Source organism: Quercus robur, chromosome 7 (genome assembly GCF_932294415.1).
Source record: "Quercus robur chromosome 7, dhQueRobu3.1, whole genome shotgun sequence".
Classification (NCBI taxonomy): Eukaryota; Viridiplantae; Streptophyta; class Magnoliopsida; order Fagales; family Fagaceae; genus Quercus; species Quercus robur.
Genome location: NC_065540.1, coordinates 15,473,920 through 15,489,268, shown reverse-complemented (window position 1 = coordinate 15,489,268; position 15,349 = coordinate 15,473,920). Strand labels below are relative to the sequence as shown.

General features: G+C 39.6%; 2 protein-coding genes across 6 annotated transcripts; both read left to right on the top strand.

Annotated features, from left to right (window-relative positions):
* Positions 1 to 4,008: 4,008 nt before the first annotated feature.
* LOC126692468 (protein BREAST CANCER SUSCEPTIBILITY 2 homolog B-like) lies at positions 4,009 to 12,969 on the top strand. 5 transcript variants are annotated; one of them, XM_050388081.1, is made up of 21 exons: positions 4,009 to 4,296; positions 4,388 to 4,534; positions 5,512 to 6,558; positions 6,640 to 6,764; positions 6,853 to 7,007; positions 7,431 to 7,553; positions 7,637 to 7,834; positions 7,917 to 7,998; positions 8,096 to 8,146; positions 8,237 to 8,312; positions 8,429 to 8,540; positions 8,619 to 8,690; positions 9,633 to 9,831; positions 9,909 to 10,091; positions 10,304 to 10,446; positions 10,530 to 10,580; positions 10,701 to 10,911; positions 11,955 to 12,122; positions 12,214 to 12,301; positions 12,425 to 12,487; positions 12,593 to 12,969. In XM_050388081.1, the coding sequence occupies exons 1-19, from the start codon at positions 4,152 to 4,154 to the stop codon at positions 12,268 to 12,270; spliced, it is 3,345 nt and encodes a 1,114-aa protein (XP_050244038.1). In that variant the 5' UTR covers positions 4,009 to 4,151; the 3' UTR covers positions 12,271 to 12,301; positions 12,425 to 12,487; positions 12,593 to 12,969. The 5 variants fall into 5 exon arrangements, with proteins under 5 accessions (XP_050244038.1, XP_050244036.1, XP_050244037.1 ...); XM_050388079.1 differs by having other exon boundaries at positions 10,518 to 10,580; positions 12,377 to 12,487; XM_050388080.1 differs by having other exon boundaries at positions 10,518 to 10,580; positions 12,377 to 12,487; positions 12,590 to 12,969.
* A 1,339-nt stretch (positions 12,970 to 14,308) lies between these two features.
* On the top strand, positions 14,309 to 15,349 carry LOC126691065 (uncharacterized). Its single transcript, XM_050386144.1, has 2 exons — positions 14,309 to 14,579; positions 14,640 to 15,349. Exons 1-2 carry the CDS (start codon positions 14,309 to 14,311, stop codon positions 15,347 to 15,349), a joined length of 981 nt encoding a protein of 326 aa, XP_050242101.1.

The window sequence follows — 15,349 nt, the reverse complement described above, 5'->3', positions numbered from 1 at the left end:
TTGCCCGGACGGTGACCTGACCAGAGCCCTCGGTAATCTCAGCAAGGGGGATGGCATCAGGAATAGTTGTGGGCTACTCGGAAACTTCGGTGGCATCGGTAGGGAACTCCCGAATCTCGGGAGGGAAGAAAACATTCTGAGACAGTCTCAAGGCAGAGTCTGCAGGGATCCCTGCTGCATTAAGGGCCTGAGCCCATGAAATACTGCAGTAATCCCTGCATACCTCCGGCAGCTCCTCGGAGAGTCTTGCCTCAGTCTCTTCCGCCCCTAGCTGGTAGGCAGCCTTTTTCTCAGCCTCAGCTGCTTCTTTGGCTAACTGAGCTGCTTCCTTAGCAAGCCGGGCCTCTTCTTGAGCTTTCTATAACACGGCCTTGAGATCCAATACGACTTGCTTTTCAGTAGCAAGGTTGGTCTCAGTCACGTACAGTTTTTGGTGTTGATCTTCGGCTTGCCTTTCAACAGTCTTCAAGCCAGCCTCAGCACTCTTACGGCTTGACTCAGCCTCCTTGAGCTTCTCAGACAGCTCACAGTGCTCCTGCTTGAGGGCTCCCAGATCCTTCTCCACCTCGGCATGAGAGAGGGCTTCAGCTTTAGCTAACTTACGGTTGTCGCGACACCACTCCTCGGCCACAAATACTTGTTGAGTGATCTGCCCAAGGAGTGAAAAAATGACAAGTTAGAATAAGACATGACCCAATAATCTTACTGATGAAAGGAGGAATTGCCTTACCATTGCAAGATCTCTCTTTAAGGATAAGAAGAGTTCAGGCTATGAAAATTGCCTGTAAGCCTCCATATCCCTCGGGAGGAGAACGGGCTGCTCCAAGGCTTCCACAATATAGCCCGCTCGACCCCGATTATATTCTCGGATGAAGGCATTGTAAGGAATGGATGCTCCGTCCACTTTGAGTCGAGGGATCCAAGTGCGCTGAGTCACTCGCACCTCAGCCCACTCCATTTCTTCTCGGCTCTCTACAAATGGAGCCCTTCTGTCCCTGTGCTCCCGAGTAGTTTTTTTTTGTTTGCCTCCTTGCCGAGGACCCACCTCACCTTCCTCAAGGGACTCAACTGGCCTTTTCTTCTTTAGGTCGGGATTAGCTTTCAGGCCGAGGTCGGCAGGGACTTGCGGAGCAACAAGAGGGAAGGAAGAAGTCTGAGACTTGGCTAGCGCCTTCGATGATTGACCCTTGCCTCGAGCAGCCATTAACTCTCGTAAAATTTTTCCTTTGTTGGAGGCCAAATTGTCCACCTCCTCGTCTGGAAAGTCGTCCGAGCAGGCGATAATAAAAGGAGCGTCGATCATGGAGTTTCTGTCCTGCTCTTCCTCAACGTCCAAGAGTTGGATCAGTGGAGCTTTTGGAATATCCTCTTCGAAATAAAACTCGTCTATCTCTTCCTTAAGAGAAAGACAAGATGATTCAGTCTCTTCTTCAACAGGCGCTGCAGCTTCGGGACTGTCTTGTGGAAGTGGTTGTGCAGCTGGCTGAGGATTCTGAACAGCAGGCAAAACAACCGGCCTAAGATCGTTTCGAGCTAAAAACCTTGGCTTTGACATGTCGATCCTAGCCAACCTTGGACTACCGGCTCTTATGGATTGGCCGATGTCTTGGAAAGCGTGGGACAAGGGTTCATAACCCAAAATTAGATGAGTCGCTCGTAATTGTCCGTCCTCGTTGACGTAGATCTCTGACCTCAAAAGGTAGTTCAAGGCCTGAACATTTACGTGTCTGAGCCGAGGAGCGACATGTGATCTATCTGCAAAATAGCCGAGAAGGAAATTTTAGTTAGGTTACAAAAATTTTGAATCTTCGATCAAAAGAAAATAAAACTAAAGGGCTGAACCCCCTTTCCCAGGGGATTGATCCTAAAGGTACCGCACCTGGATCTCCTGCCCGAGTTGGATAGTGAAGACCGTCGCTCCACTCTCCTGAGGCAATAAGGAAGTCATCTTTCGTACCCTTATTGGATTTAGGAAGACAGGAGATTAGCCTAACGATCTCGAACCGAGATTTAAGATAGTATCCCATCTTGTCAAGATGGTGGCATTCGTACATGTGAATTATGTCATGCCATGTAAGGCCTAGATCCATCTGCTTGTTCAGGACATCTATGCTGCCTAAGACCCTAAACATGTTGGGAGCGCACTGATGCGGTGTCAACCTATGGTTAAACAAGTACTCCCGAGTAATCCTACGCATGGGAAGCGCCATTCCTCCTTCTATAAAAGCGATCATGGGAATGACGACTTGACCCACTTCCCTATCAGTCAGCACTCCTTCCGGAGGACAATACTCCAAGACCACCCCTTGCGGGATGAGATATTTTGCCCTAAAGGCCTCCATGGCAGCCGAAGTATCTACTAGATACTTGAATCTACCCATCTAGTCAAACCGGTGGGCTGAGAAGGAAGGCTGAGGTGAAAATTAAGGTTACAAAGAGGAAGTAGAACTTACGAGTATCCTTACGACAATCTCTGAAACTCTTAGAGATTTCCTCCGGGAAAAGTTTCTCACTGAAGTAATCACGAAAATTTGAAAGCCTAGAATGTTAATGAAGGATTGGGCGCTGAAATTCTCCGGCAAACTGGAGCATTAGTATAAAAGAAAAGCAAAAAAAGCTTCTTCAAGACCTTATATAGCAAGAGAGAGAAGGGAAGGCCATTCCCGCTCAAAATTCTAGGAAGAATATCAACCGTTAGATCTGCGCTTCACCATTAGATGAAGGAGACATAAAGCCACCTGGAGTAATAAGCCGCACCTCGTAAATCGTAATGCGTCAGAAGCAACTGCACCCACACGTGCGAACCGGAAACTAATTGATCTTATCCCTTGAAAAGTCAAAACCCCGCTTTTCTCCTCGGAAGGAGATAAAAACTGGAGTTTTGAGGGGCTATTATGGGGACTATGGCCCAAAGTAACAGGTTGGGCCTTGGACCCGTCTGAGGACACCAACCCATCCGAGGAGTTAACGTGGCTTAAGCAATCCATGTTAAACATATCACTGGAAACAAAGAAAACATGTCCGAGGAGGAATTTCTCCTCGGACATTGAAAATCCGGAGCGGAAGGACATCCAAGCCACTAAAGCCCATCCCTTAAATACGTGAAAAGGAACGAAACACAAAATATCTAAGCAAAAGCTGCCACCACCACATTGAATGCACTACAGCTACTTTCCTGGCAGCATTAATGTGGAGAAGACCCCTAAATAGTACTACCTTGGCTACCGCAACTCACAAAGAATTGAAAGAGGTGTCTGATGGGACAGATGCTCAAGTGGAGGTTTGGATGATCGACAAGTGTAAAGCCCAGATGATAAGAAAAGACCTATATAATGTGTAGAAGCCCCCATAAGAAGGGGAGGAGAGAAAGGGAAAAAAGAAGAGAGAGTACTGTAGCATGCAAAGGAACCCCACTGCATTGATCTGTATACGCAAATTATGTTTTTAGCCCTATCAGATCGTGTGATTTTTCAATATAATGGCTTTTGTTCTTGTTCATGTGTTACTTTATTCCATGCAATACCCCGTTTAACTTATTAAAACCTAGTTCTTCAATCCATACTCTACAAAAAATTCATTGTGTTGGGTTCTTTAAACCAAAACTTACAAAATAGGGGTTTGGGCTCCAAATTGTGCACCTACAATGATTGTCTCAAGTGAAAAGAGACATTTTTTTTTTTAAATTTTCATTCAACCACCCACTATTGGTGCATTTTCATATTTTGAATTTATATTGATCTAATTGTTATTCCTATCTTGCATGCTTTCTTTGCAGCATAATTGCTAATAATGATAAGTTTGCATATGTAATGTGTGGACTTATTAATAGTTAAATATACATGGGGAAGTATATATCTTAACTTACATTTTAGTCTAACTTTCGTTTTTATGAATTTAGAATAGTTATTGATACTGCATATTTTATATAACTATTTTGTGCATTGGACTGGCTGGTTCATTATAAAGTCTAAACTCGTCATTTCAAATAGAGTTTTCCTTGAAGCCCTTCAAAATTTCCCGCCTTTTCGAAAATGTAAAACACATTTCCCAGCTAAAGGTACCTGAAAAGAAAAACAAAACCAAGCCTTTTTAGTTTTAGGGTTCACACCATTGTCCACTTGTTCTTTTCGAAACTCAGACCACGCCGGCAAATGTCGACCTGGCAGATATTCTCCGACGCCAGCAACGATTTCCGGTGGGAACCCTCCGATCGAGACCTCCAAATCAAACCCGACGATGATTCACCAAATGGCAGAAGCACTCGTCTCCCTTCAATGTCCGATCTCGCTCTCCAAGGCAATTCTCTCTCTCTCTCTCTCTCTCTCTCTGTCAATCTATCTGATAGCTTTGTTTTCTGTGGCTCAATTTCTGATTTGGTTCGCTACAGGATGTGCGAAACTTCTGGAGAATCGCAGCGAAGGATTTGGGAGTTCTCCGATGTTCCGAACCGGGTCGGGGAAATCGGTTGCGGTGAAACAGTCTTCGTTAGCGAAGGCCTTATCGGTTCTCGGCGACGATGCGGAGACCAATTCAGGTACCACAATCTCACTCTTTCAATTTTCATGTATGTGTTTGAATTAAATAAAAAAACCTACTGTTTTGGTGGTATCGAAGTTTGGGAAATTCCTGTGATTTTTGATATACTGATGTGTTGTAAAGTTCTCCTGTGGTGTATCAAATTTTGGCTAGGATTTTATTTAATTTTTTGGGCACCAAGAACAATTTGGGGCTAACATTTTATTGCTGTGTATGTGTATGGTTCTTAATAAAGTGAAAGACCCAACTTGATTGCAATTGTACTAGTGTGAAAGACTTAATATGGGTTGGCTTTTGCTTTATTGAAAGCTAACAATAATTGAGAATAAGAAACTCACATTTATTTTCTTCTTTTAGTTAATTTTTTGTTAATGCTTTTGATAATTTGATAGTTGGGGAGGGGGGATTTGAACACCGGATGTCTCTAATGGAAACGTCAGGATGTGCCAGTTAAGCTACTAGCTCAGCTACTAGCTCTTGGCTTGTTAATCCTAGATGTATAACATCTATATTATGTGCCTCTTTGATTTATCTTATTTTCAGCGTAGAAGAGAACTTACACCTTTTTAAAACTGCACCTTTTATAAGGTATAGCTATACTTATGCCATTTTATTGTTTAAGTGAAATAAACTTAATGAAAATTAGCTATAGTCTAATACTTGTTCACTCTGTCCCTTTTCCTCTCTCTCTCTCTCTTCTTCTTTTTTTTTTCTTTTTTTTTTTCCTTTTCAGTTTTAAATCGTGACTCTTAATTTAAACTAATGGAAAAAGAGTATTGGCTTTTTAAATAAAGTAAAGGGTAAGTTAGGAAAATTGTCTATGTCAAACTTTTACTAGTGGACAATATTTTGAGACATTTGAGAATGAAATTGTGGACAAACAAAATGGGATGGAGGGAGTACTCATTTGAGACAATCATGTAGTTATGCCTTGGTCTTTTCAAGAATTTTTGTGAACTCATGCATGATGTGCAGGTCGGGTGCTAGCTAGAGATAATGGATGTGGTTCTGCAAATTCTCTCTTCCAGACAGGCTCAGGGAAAATGGTCAATATATCTTCAGACGGCCTTGTTAGAGCCAAGACATTGTTGGGATTGGAAGAAGATAATGATAATTGTGTTTTTCAAGGCCTTCAACATTCAGTGAAGCCGTGTAACACCAATGGATCATTTGGATGGAAAAGTTCATCTGATATGGAAATGAGAGAGGGTGTGAACAATTGTGAGATTAAGAATTTCACATCAGTTACAGGGTCTTCGTTAGTTTCTAAGATTGGTTTAGAAGCAACTAGGTTGACAAATCAGGAAAATCCAAATCTTATGCAACCCGAAATGTATAATTCAGCTCTCAAACCACCTCCAATCAAGTTCCATACTGCAGGTGGAAGATCTATTTCTGTCTCTAGTGATGCACTAAAACGTGCAAGGAGTCTTCTTGGTGACCCAGAATTGGGAACTTTCTTGAATGAAGGGGATGGAAATGATTCAGTTTTTTCATTTTCAAAGGAGACAAGATTCAATGGCGCTTCTTCAAATGACGGAAATGATCCTTGCACTCCCTTTTCTTATAAGGAAATGGCAGAGAGTAAAAATATGTCGAAAATTTTTGTGTCCCCGTTGCGATCATCTTCAAATCAAGTGCGGTCGTCCGTCAAGTCAAAACATATTGTTTCTGGGAATAACTTGATCGAAGAATTTGATGCTGTTCAACAGGAAAATGCTAGTGGGTTAAATATTAATGCGTCTTCTCTACAGAAGCCCCTAAGCAACAGCCATGTTGATCCTAATACAGTGGCAAAAAGTTCTTTATCAAATGGTATCAGTTCAAGGATTAATGCACCTCGAAAGTCACCAGCCAGGCCCTTGGTTGATATTTCAAATACTATTGTCACAACTTGCAAAAATACTGGACAAATGAATAGCGTAAAGAGAATACTAGGAAGGAGTTCTGTTTCTCCATTCAAAAGGCCTCGTTCCAAATTCTCCACCCCTTTGAATAAGGATGTTCCATTTATTTCCAATGGTAAAATTCATGCTGGTTTTTGAAATAGCTTTGTGTTTTTGTTGATATAGTGCTCCTCAATTCAGCTACATGTTCCATCAGGATTATCTACTTTAGCATCTGATCATTCATGTTGCAAAAGAAGGATTTCTGAACGATACCCGTTTCAGATGTCGAGAATGTATGTCAAGGAATATTTTAAAGTGCCTCTGTCAGATCAGAATATGGTACATAGACTATCAGTGCTGATATTTATCCCCTAGAGTTTCTTTGCTTTTGGCATTGATTCTAATTTACGTGTCCACATGAATACAGTTGGATCTTTTGTCAGACCAGGTTCGATGGATGAAATCAACTGATGCAGAAAAGTACATGTTTCATGATGTATCTGGCTTAAATGGCATTGGACCAGAAGCTTTTCTCCACATGCTGGCTCAGTCTGGAGCATCCTTGCAATATGCTTCAAAAGAGTAAATTATCTAACTTATCAAAAAGAGTAAATTCTCTACTACATTTCATTTCTATTCTTTTACACCCCTCCCTCTTGTGGGCTGGAAGAACATTTTTTAAAGTTACATTGCTTCTTGGTTTGCAAATGCTATATTGATCTTTGCAAACTTTGGTGACAATTTTAGCTTTGCGTAATGTATCATTGAGTTGCTTGTGATTGTTGACATTGAGTTGGGCTGCCCATTTATTATTAAATAGGTTTGGTCCGGTAATATGGATTGGTTGACTTATGCAGCAACCTTGAATTTGGCTATTGTGAACACTGTTTATGGGTCTTCAGCAGTGCTGTTGTTGATGGCTTAATGCTCTTTTATTAGTTTTTAAAATATTTTTATTCTGTATCTTAGTTTTTGTTTAGCATTTTAAATTATCTGTCTATCTAGATGGGTCATCAATCACTACAAGTGGATTGTTTGGAAACTGGCATGTTATGAGAGATGCTATCCAGAAATAGCTGCTGGAAAATTCTTGACAGTGTCCAACGTGCTCGAGGAATTGAAGTATAGGTATCTAATTATTGCATTGGTTATGCATTTAGTCCTGTGTGTATAAGACATCCATGAGAACAATATTGTATGCATTTACATAGATATGAAAGAGAAGTCAATCATGGTCACTGTTCTGCAATCAAGAGAATTCTGGAAGGGGGTGCATCACCTTCTTCAATGATGGTTCTATGCGTTTCAGCTATTTGCTCAAATTCTGACCTAAAGAATGAGACTTGTTCCGTGGCAGTAATTGGGGCTGAAAATAGTAATGTGACTAAGGTTGAACTAACTGATGGGTGGTAAGAATATGCCTTGACACATGCTTTGATGGTTACACTACATCTGAAGTTCTTTGGCATGTAATATCACCTTGTCTCACAGGTATGCAATGGATGCTGTACTGGATGTACCACTGTCAAAGCAGCTTGCTGCCGGAAAACTGTTTTTGGGGCAGAAACTTCGGGTAAGACGTTCATTAGTATGTTTTTTTTCTGCCTTCCTTTGATTAGAAGATTTCCTTTAGAACGCCTCTTCCTTACAGTTTATTTTTCCCTGTGAAGATCTGGGGAGCAGGATTATGTGGCTGGCTTGCGCCTGTTTCACCCCTTGAGGTTCTTTCTGGTTTATTTTTTGTTGTTGAATTGTTGGAAATGTTTACCTTGTCTTTACAGGCTTGTCTGAGGCTTTTTCTTCAATTTCAGGTGTCGAGGACAGTTAGTCTGCTATTGCACATGAATGGCACATATAGAGCTCATTGGGCTGATCGGCTGGGATTCTGTAAGCATTGTTTGGGTTGTCTAAATTTTTGTTTATTTCCAGTCTTACATGGTGTAAGACATATGCAACTTTTCTTCTTGCCTTCTAATGCATGGTCCTCAAATCTATAACCTTAGGTAAAGGTGTTGGTTCTCCTTTAGCATTTAGGTGCATTAAGAGTAACGGTGGTCTAGTCCCTCAGACTATAGTTGGAGTCACACGAATATACCCTGTCCTCTACAAGGAGAGGTAATTTGAAAATGATATAGTTTAAAGTTCTCTTCAGTACATTCTGAATGATAAATTGTTCCTTTTGCTTTCATCTAGGTTAAGTAATGGCGGGTCTATTGTCAGATCGGAGAGGATGGAGTGTAGAATGGTGCAAGTATATGATCAGAGGTGACTTTATTCTTCCATAAGAAGAAAAATTTAAATGGTTTACTTTCTTGGAAATATTCATTTATAGTGTTTACTTGATCTATAAGTAGATGTCTGTGTAGCCTATTCAAAATTTTAAATATTTATTCACTCTAGTAGTTCTATGATTTTTTGTCATTGAGCTATGTTCATTAATCATGTCTGTCATACTTTTTCTGATCATTCAGAGTCTAAAGCATATTGTTGCACTTGGTCTTGCTAGAAAGCTTGGATAGGGATATGGCAAATGGGTACAATACATAAAGATCTTAATGATACAAAAGGAGAATTCTCACTTATGCAGAATACGTGAGTTACAGCAAAGAAAAAGATATATAGACTATAGAACCTATGCAATGAATATATGGATATACATATAACAATGAGAAATCAGTGGAATATGTCTACATGTGGGGCACACTCCTTAGAGTGATTTGCTCTGTTTGATCTTCCAATATTAGAGGTGCTCGTTGACTTGGTTTCTGCAGTAGCCATTGGGTTTATATATGGAAGAGAGCTTGCTGTCATAATCACAAAATCAGCACTATCATCAATAGGAACTCTTTCCTTAACACAATACAATATAGAAACACAGATATGAGAATCCTTGAAAACGTAGGATGCAATATAGCAAGGATATGCTAATGAAGTATCATATTTGTATAAGCAAATGTAATGTAATATCTATTTCAAATGTGGCCCCCTTTTACTTTTCGGTGCACTTAGTATTCTTTTGAAGTTTAAACAGGACCATGGCAAAATGAGCAGTTTATGAGATAATTCTCCTGTTAATGATGCAAAAGCATCTCTAACCTACAGTAATGACTCTAAACATTCATTTTGCCTTTGTTCTATTTTTCTTTGTTTGCATTAATGTAGTGCAAGTTTTGTTTCTCTCTCTATATGAGTTTTGTTTGGCTGCAGGCGATCTACTGTTGTAGAAGGCATTGTTTCCGAGTTTCAAAGAGGCATAAAAGGTTCACATATTTATAATGACTCTGACAGCGATGAAGGAGCAAATATTTTAAAGATACTTGAGACAGCTGCAGAACCTGAAGTTTTAATGGCAGGGATGAGTCCACAGCAATTAACTTCTTTCACCACTTATAAAGCAAAACTAGAGGTGGGTTTCAGATGCTTTGCTTAAAGAAAAGTACAACTGTAGTATGAGATTACTAACTATGGTCATTCTGAAATTAGGCAACCAGGCAGTCAGACATGGAGAAATCAATTGAGAAAGCTTTGGAAGATTCTGGTTTAGGAGAGAGAGAAGTCACCCCATTTATGAGGGTGAGAGTAGTTGGATTAAATAATAAAATTTCTGACAGAAAGGACAGCCCTAAAGAAGGGTTGATAACAATCTGGAACCCAACAGAGAAGCAGGTGAATCCAATGGTGTTGTTTTGCTTTACTTTGACCCCATTGATATCGAGTTTGCTCATTCCCCCTCATCCAGCCCCTTTTCTCTCTACTTTCCCCCCAATTCCACAACCCCCTATGATGACTATGTTCCCTTTCCCTGAATCTCATTTGCTAATATGAATATTCTGTAGTGTCTTTTAAGTAATTTGTTAATTTGCTTACTATTGTGACAGCAATATGAACTGGTTGAGGGACAGGCTTATGCTGTTTCAGGGCTTGCACCAATTAATTCTGATGCACATACCCTATACTTGCAAGCAAGAGGATCCACTGCCAAATGGAAGCCTTTATCTTCCCAAGAAACTGAACACTATAAGTAAGTTTCCTTGTACTTCCTGTAAGTAAATTTTTTTAATAATTGAGTCTAGCTCATGGTTATTCCTGTAGGCCATTTCACAGTCCTCGGAAAGCAGTCTTATTGTCAAATTTGGGAGAAGTTCCTCTTTCCAGGTGAATTTCATATCTTATTCTTCTTTTCTGATGTTTTTGCTTATCCTCTACTTTCTTTTCTTTCAAAGTTGTACAGAGACAAAAGTTGTAAACTTTATATTGGTTCTTTGTGTTCTTCAGTGAATTTGATATTGCTGTGGTCATTGTGTATGTGGGAGAGGTTTTTAAAGCTCCCCATCAAAAGAAACAGTGGGTGTTTGTGACAGATAGCTCCATTTCTGAGTCGCAGTCAGAAGAATTATCCAATTCTTTACTTGCCATCAGATTCTGCTCACCATTCATTGATGATGATTCATTCGCCCCAGTCAACTCTAATCTTGCAGGATCCACAGTGAGTAATTTCACATTCAACTCCAATTTATCTTTTAATTAGTTGATGCATTATTAGAGACCACTTTGGGTGTTTTAGCAAATAAGAGCTCACGTGTTAAGATTTGACTTAATTCCACTAAGGATATGTAATCTCCATGGAAATTTCCTTTGTTCTCAAAATTATACACTTTGAAATAGGAGAAAAGGAATTAAATGACTGATTGCTTCATAAATCATAACTGAGACAATCCACAAGCTGATAACTAAATAAGAAAGTTTTTTTTTTTTTTTTTTGATAAGTAAGAAAGATGTATATTCAAAAGGCTACTTTATGCATGAAAAGCACAAAGCAAACCAAAATTTACAAAGAAAAGAAAGAGGAAAAAAAAAAAAAAGAAGAGAAGAAAACCAAGAAGAAAATTAATTACAAAAGAGGAGAGAACAAATGAAAGAAGGGAGAGAATCACTAGACGTGAGTCCCTAAGCCCGTGACTAGTCGAATAGGGATCCACTAAAAGAATCAAACAACTAATTTCCGGAGCTATCCAAGTCCTCAAAAGTCTGCTGATTGCGCTCCTTCTGAAGACACCAAAATAAGCACAAAGGAATTAAATTCCAAATGTTAGACGAGTGCTATCCCAAACAATTCCACTAAACAAAGAGCAGATCTGGAACTGTTCTTGGTAAGACCCACGAAATCCCAAAACATTTAAAATTCCACAACTGATGAGCCTTCTCATAATGAAGCAGTAAGTGATCCACAGCTAGTTACTTCAGCGCTAGATTTTTATTGATTAACTAACACAATGCATAGTCATTTTGGAAGAATCTCCTTCCCAGAGCATAAAAGTTTACTACACATACTCGTAATGGTTTTTCGTTATAAAGATTGTCAAAGGCTCTTCTACTTAAAAATTAACTTATAATTGAATATGGTTTTCATGTTTTAGTTTTCAAGACACTTGCAATATGCACTTGAATCCCTCTTTCTTCCCGGAGACAGATCGTGATCCCCTTCTCTTGAAGTTTCTGGGTGACAGCTTTTATGTTTCCACATTGCAGGTTGGATTCTGTAATCTTATCAAGAGAGCAAAGGACCAAATGAATCATCTCTGGGTAGCAGAATCTACGGAAAATTCAATATACTCTCTGAATTTTGATTCTCGCCATTGTTCTCACCTCAAAAATGCAGCTGCCTCTGCTCAAAGATGGGCAAAACTCTCTAGCTTGGTCTGCTTTTTGAGACTTTTATCTTGTTGATGGCATTTGCTGCATGTTTTTCCGCTGTCATAAATTTCTGTACTTGTTTCACTTTCTGCAGACTATTGATAAGCTTAGGGAGAAGGTTTTATTAATTATTGGTGATTGCAAAGGCTAGATAATGAATGGAGCTGATACAAATCGGACTAGTAAGTCTTCATATTCCTAAATGGATTGTTATTTAAAAAAAAAAAAATCAATGTGAGGCTATCTGGCTCTTACAGGTTATTTGTTTCTAATCTATGATTCCTCCATATTGGTGCTGGTTCCAGTGCAAACTCAATGGATATGGTGAGCACATCATTTGGAATGCTTGAAAGACTTCATTTTTTCTGGTACAATCTGATTCCTGAAATATCTTAGCCTCTTCTTTGTGCTTGAACTCTTTAATTATTGATGTTAAAGAACACCTGTGCAAGTCACTAACATTTAAATAGCAGTGCAATGTTCCATGGAAGAATGTGGAAATATTGCACTGTGTGCAGGGATGTAAGTCATTTTACTTCAGTTTTGAGCCAATTGCCACAGTTTGAGAGGTTTTGGTTGATTGAGCATGTATAGTTCTGGAAGTTGCAAATGAATTTTTCTTTCAGCAAGTCAAACCCAGTTAAGATTCTGTAAAATATTCAGTAAGCAATTTTGCGTTTATACCATTTTGGGTGGAGGGAAAGGCCTGGAGTGTAGAGCAAATGTGAAATTGCTGAGATGGCTGAAGTTGGTCTAATGTATAGTCGGTAAAATGGGTACCTTTCCCCAATGGTCAATGAAGAAGCTATGTACATATAATGAGAAATTATAATGTTCGTTTGATTCGATAGTGTTTGTTTTTTCCAATTGTTATCCTTAGTATCTTGTGAATCACAATTCATATAGACTACATATTAAAATGTTAATTGTTAAGTCTTTTTTTGGCTAGGGTAAATCTACATTTATATGCTCAGCATAAGACCATGCCTTAGTTTTGAATGAGAATATTAAAATAGAATTACTTAGTTTCGAATCAAATTATTAAAATATATTACAAAGGAGTCAAACTTTTATAAAGAGATGGTATTGTAACTTTTAGAAATAGAATGAATTATGTGGGGGCTAACTATCTAGAAGGTACTATTAAAACTGTATGAATTGGGCCTATGGCCCAATTTGAGGATATTATCCAATCCGAGGATGGTCAAATAAAGTTATAATGAGAATGATATAAGAAGAAGACATAAAGATTGTATGTGATAGTTCAAAATATATCCGAGGAGAAAAGTTATCTTGGAAACGGAGATCTAAGGTTAATAAGAATGTCTTATCACCCTGGACACTCTTCAAGGTTGCATCACAATTAAGAGTTGGACATTGGATAAGAGATAAGCAAAGGGGAGGCAACAAATATCTTCAAAAGTTGCTACCTCTACATTAAATGCCTCCCAACTAACTCTTTGGCCGCATTAATGTGGAGGTGATACTTGAACAGTGATCAAGCAGCCTTACAGCTACTAGATGGTTCTGGGAGGTGTTGGATGGGACAAGGAGTTCTTAGAATCTAACTTACACGTGTATGGTAGGGATGATACCAAGATTGTAGTATATAGCATGGGAAGATGGCCTAAAGAAGGGGATCTGAAAAAAATCAAGAAATCTTGGTAATAATACTGTGAACTCTTGTAACTTTGTTCATTAACAAGACATTATAATATAAGTTTTTCAGGCTAGGCTGAGGACAGATTTTTTTTTATCTTATTTATGTTTAATGATCTTAAATCAGTAACTTTTATTGTCTTTCTTCTGGAGTAAATCTAGTTCTTTTATTCACGCTCTACAAATTTATTGTTTGGGCTTGTTGGGCTAAAACCCAATCCTTTACTGGGTCTAATCCAAATTCAGTCTTTACAATTGGCGTCGTCTGTGGGAAAGACTTGATCTATTCTGAAAGAGATTCGGGTACAACGTTTAAGATGGAAGAAGCAGGTCCACACCAAGTAGCGACAGGACCACACCGGGTGGATGCTAATCAACACCAAGCAGAATCAAGGGGTTCTTAACATAGCAATCCACGTAGGAGCCTCGAACGGAGAGGAGATCGTGAGGGGAGTGTGCACACAGTTCATACTAGTAAAAGCCAGTCTTGAAGGAAGAGCCATGTTTCCCATGCAAAGAATGATAGGGACATGCAACGTGAAATCGATGAATTGAAGAGGGAATTGCGTCACGCATGGCGAAGACATTCGTCGCCTAACTCCGAGCTGTCCTCTGAGGAGACAGATGGTGCTAGTTATAGACGGAGATCCAGAACTCCGTCCAGAGAGACTTTCTCCTACGACGAGGAATATCACCATAGACGTAGATATAAGAGCCCGCCTCGTAGAGGCCTAGGGAACAATGCCATGAACAAGGCGTTGAGCCAGGTTTCTAAGTCACCCTTCATGCGAAATATAGAAGGTGCGAGTCTTCCTCGGTGATTCTATCAGCCTACATTCACCATTTATAATGGTCGAACAGATCCAGTGGAACATGTCAGTCATTTCAATCAAAGGGTGATTGTTCATTCTAAAGATGAGGTTTTGATGTGTAAGGTCTTTCCATCTAGCTTGGGCCCAGTGGCGATAAGGTGGTTCAATGGTTTAAGGGCAAATTCTATTGATTCCTTTAAGAAACTCACCCGGGCCTTTGGTGCTCACTTTATCACTTGTAGCAGGGTTCCTCGGCCTTTGGGATCCTTGTTATCTATGTCCATGCTGGAGGGGGAAACTTTGAAGGCCTACTCAGATAGATACTGGAAGATGTTTAATGAAATAGACGGAGACTATGACGATGTGGCCATTAGTACTTTCAAGGCTGGTCTCCTAGCCGAGCATGACCTAAGGAAGTCTCTGATTGGTAAGCTTGTTACCAGTGTGCGCCAATTTATAGATCGGATTGATAAGTACAAAAGGGTAGAGGAAGACCAAATACAGGGGAAAGGAAAGGCTAAGGTAATCCCTCAAGAGAGGAGGGATTTCAAGTCGGACTGTTACAATAATAACCGACCTCGAAAAGATTTTGTCAGGCAGACAGGATCTGCCAACACCCAGGTGGTTAATGTCGTGTTCCGAGAACCAGTACAACAAGTTCTAGAGAAGATTAAAAACGAGCAGTTCTTTAAATGGCCGAACAAAATGGCAGAAGATCTTATGAGGCGCAACCAAAACCTTTACTGCCAATATCATTAG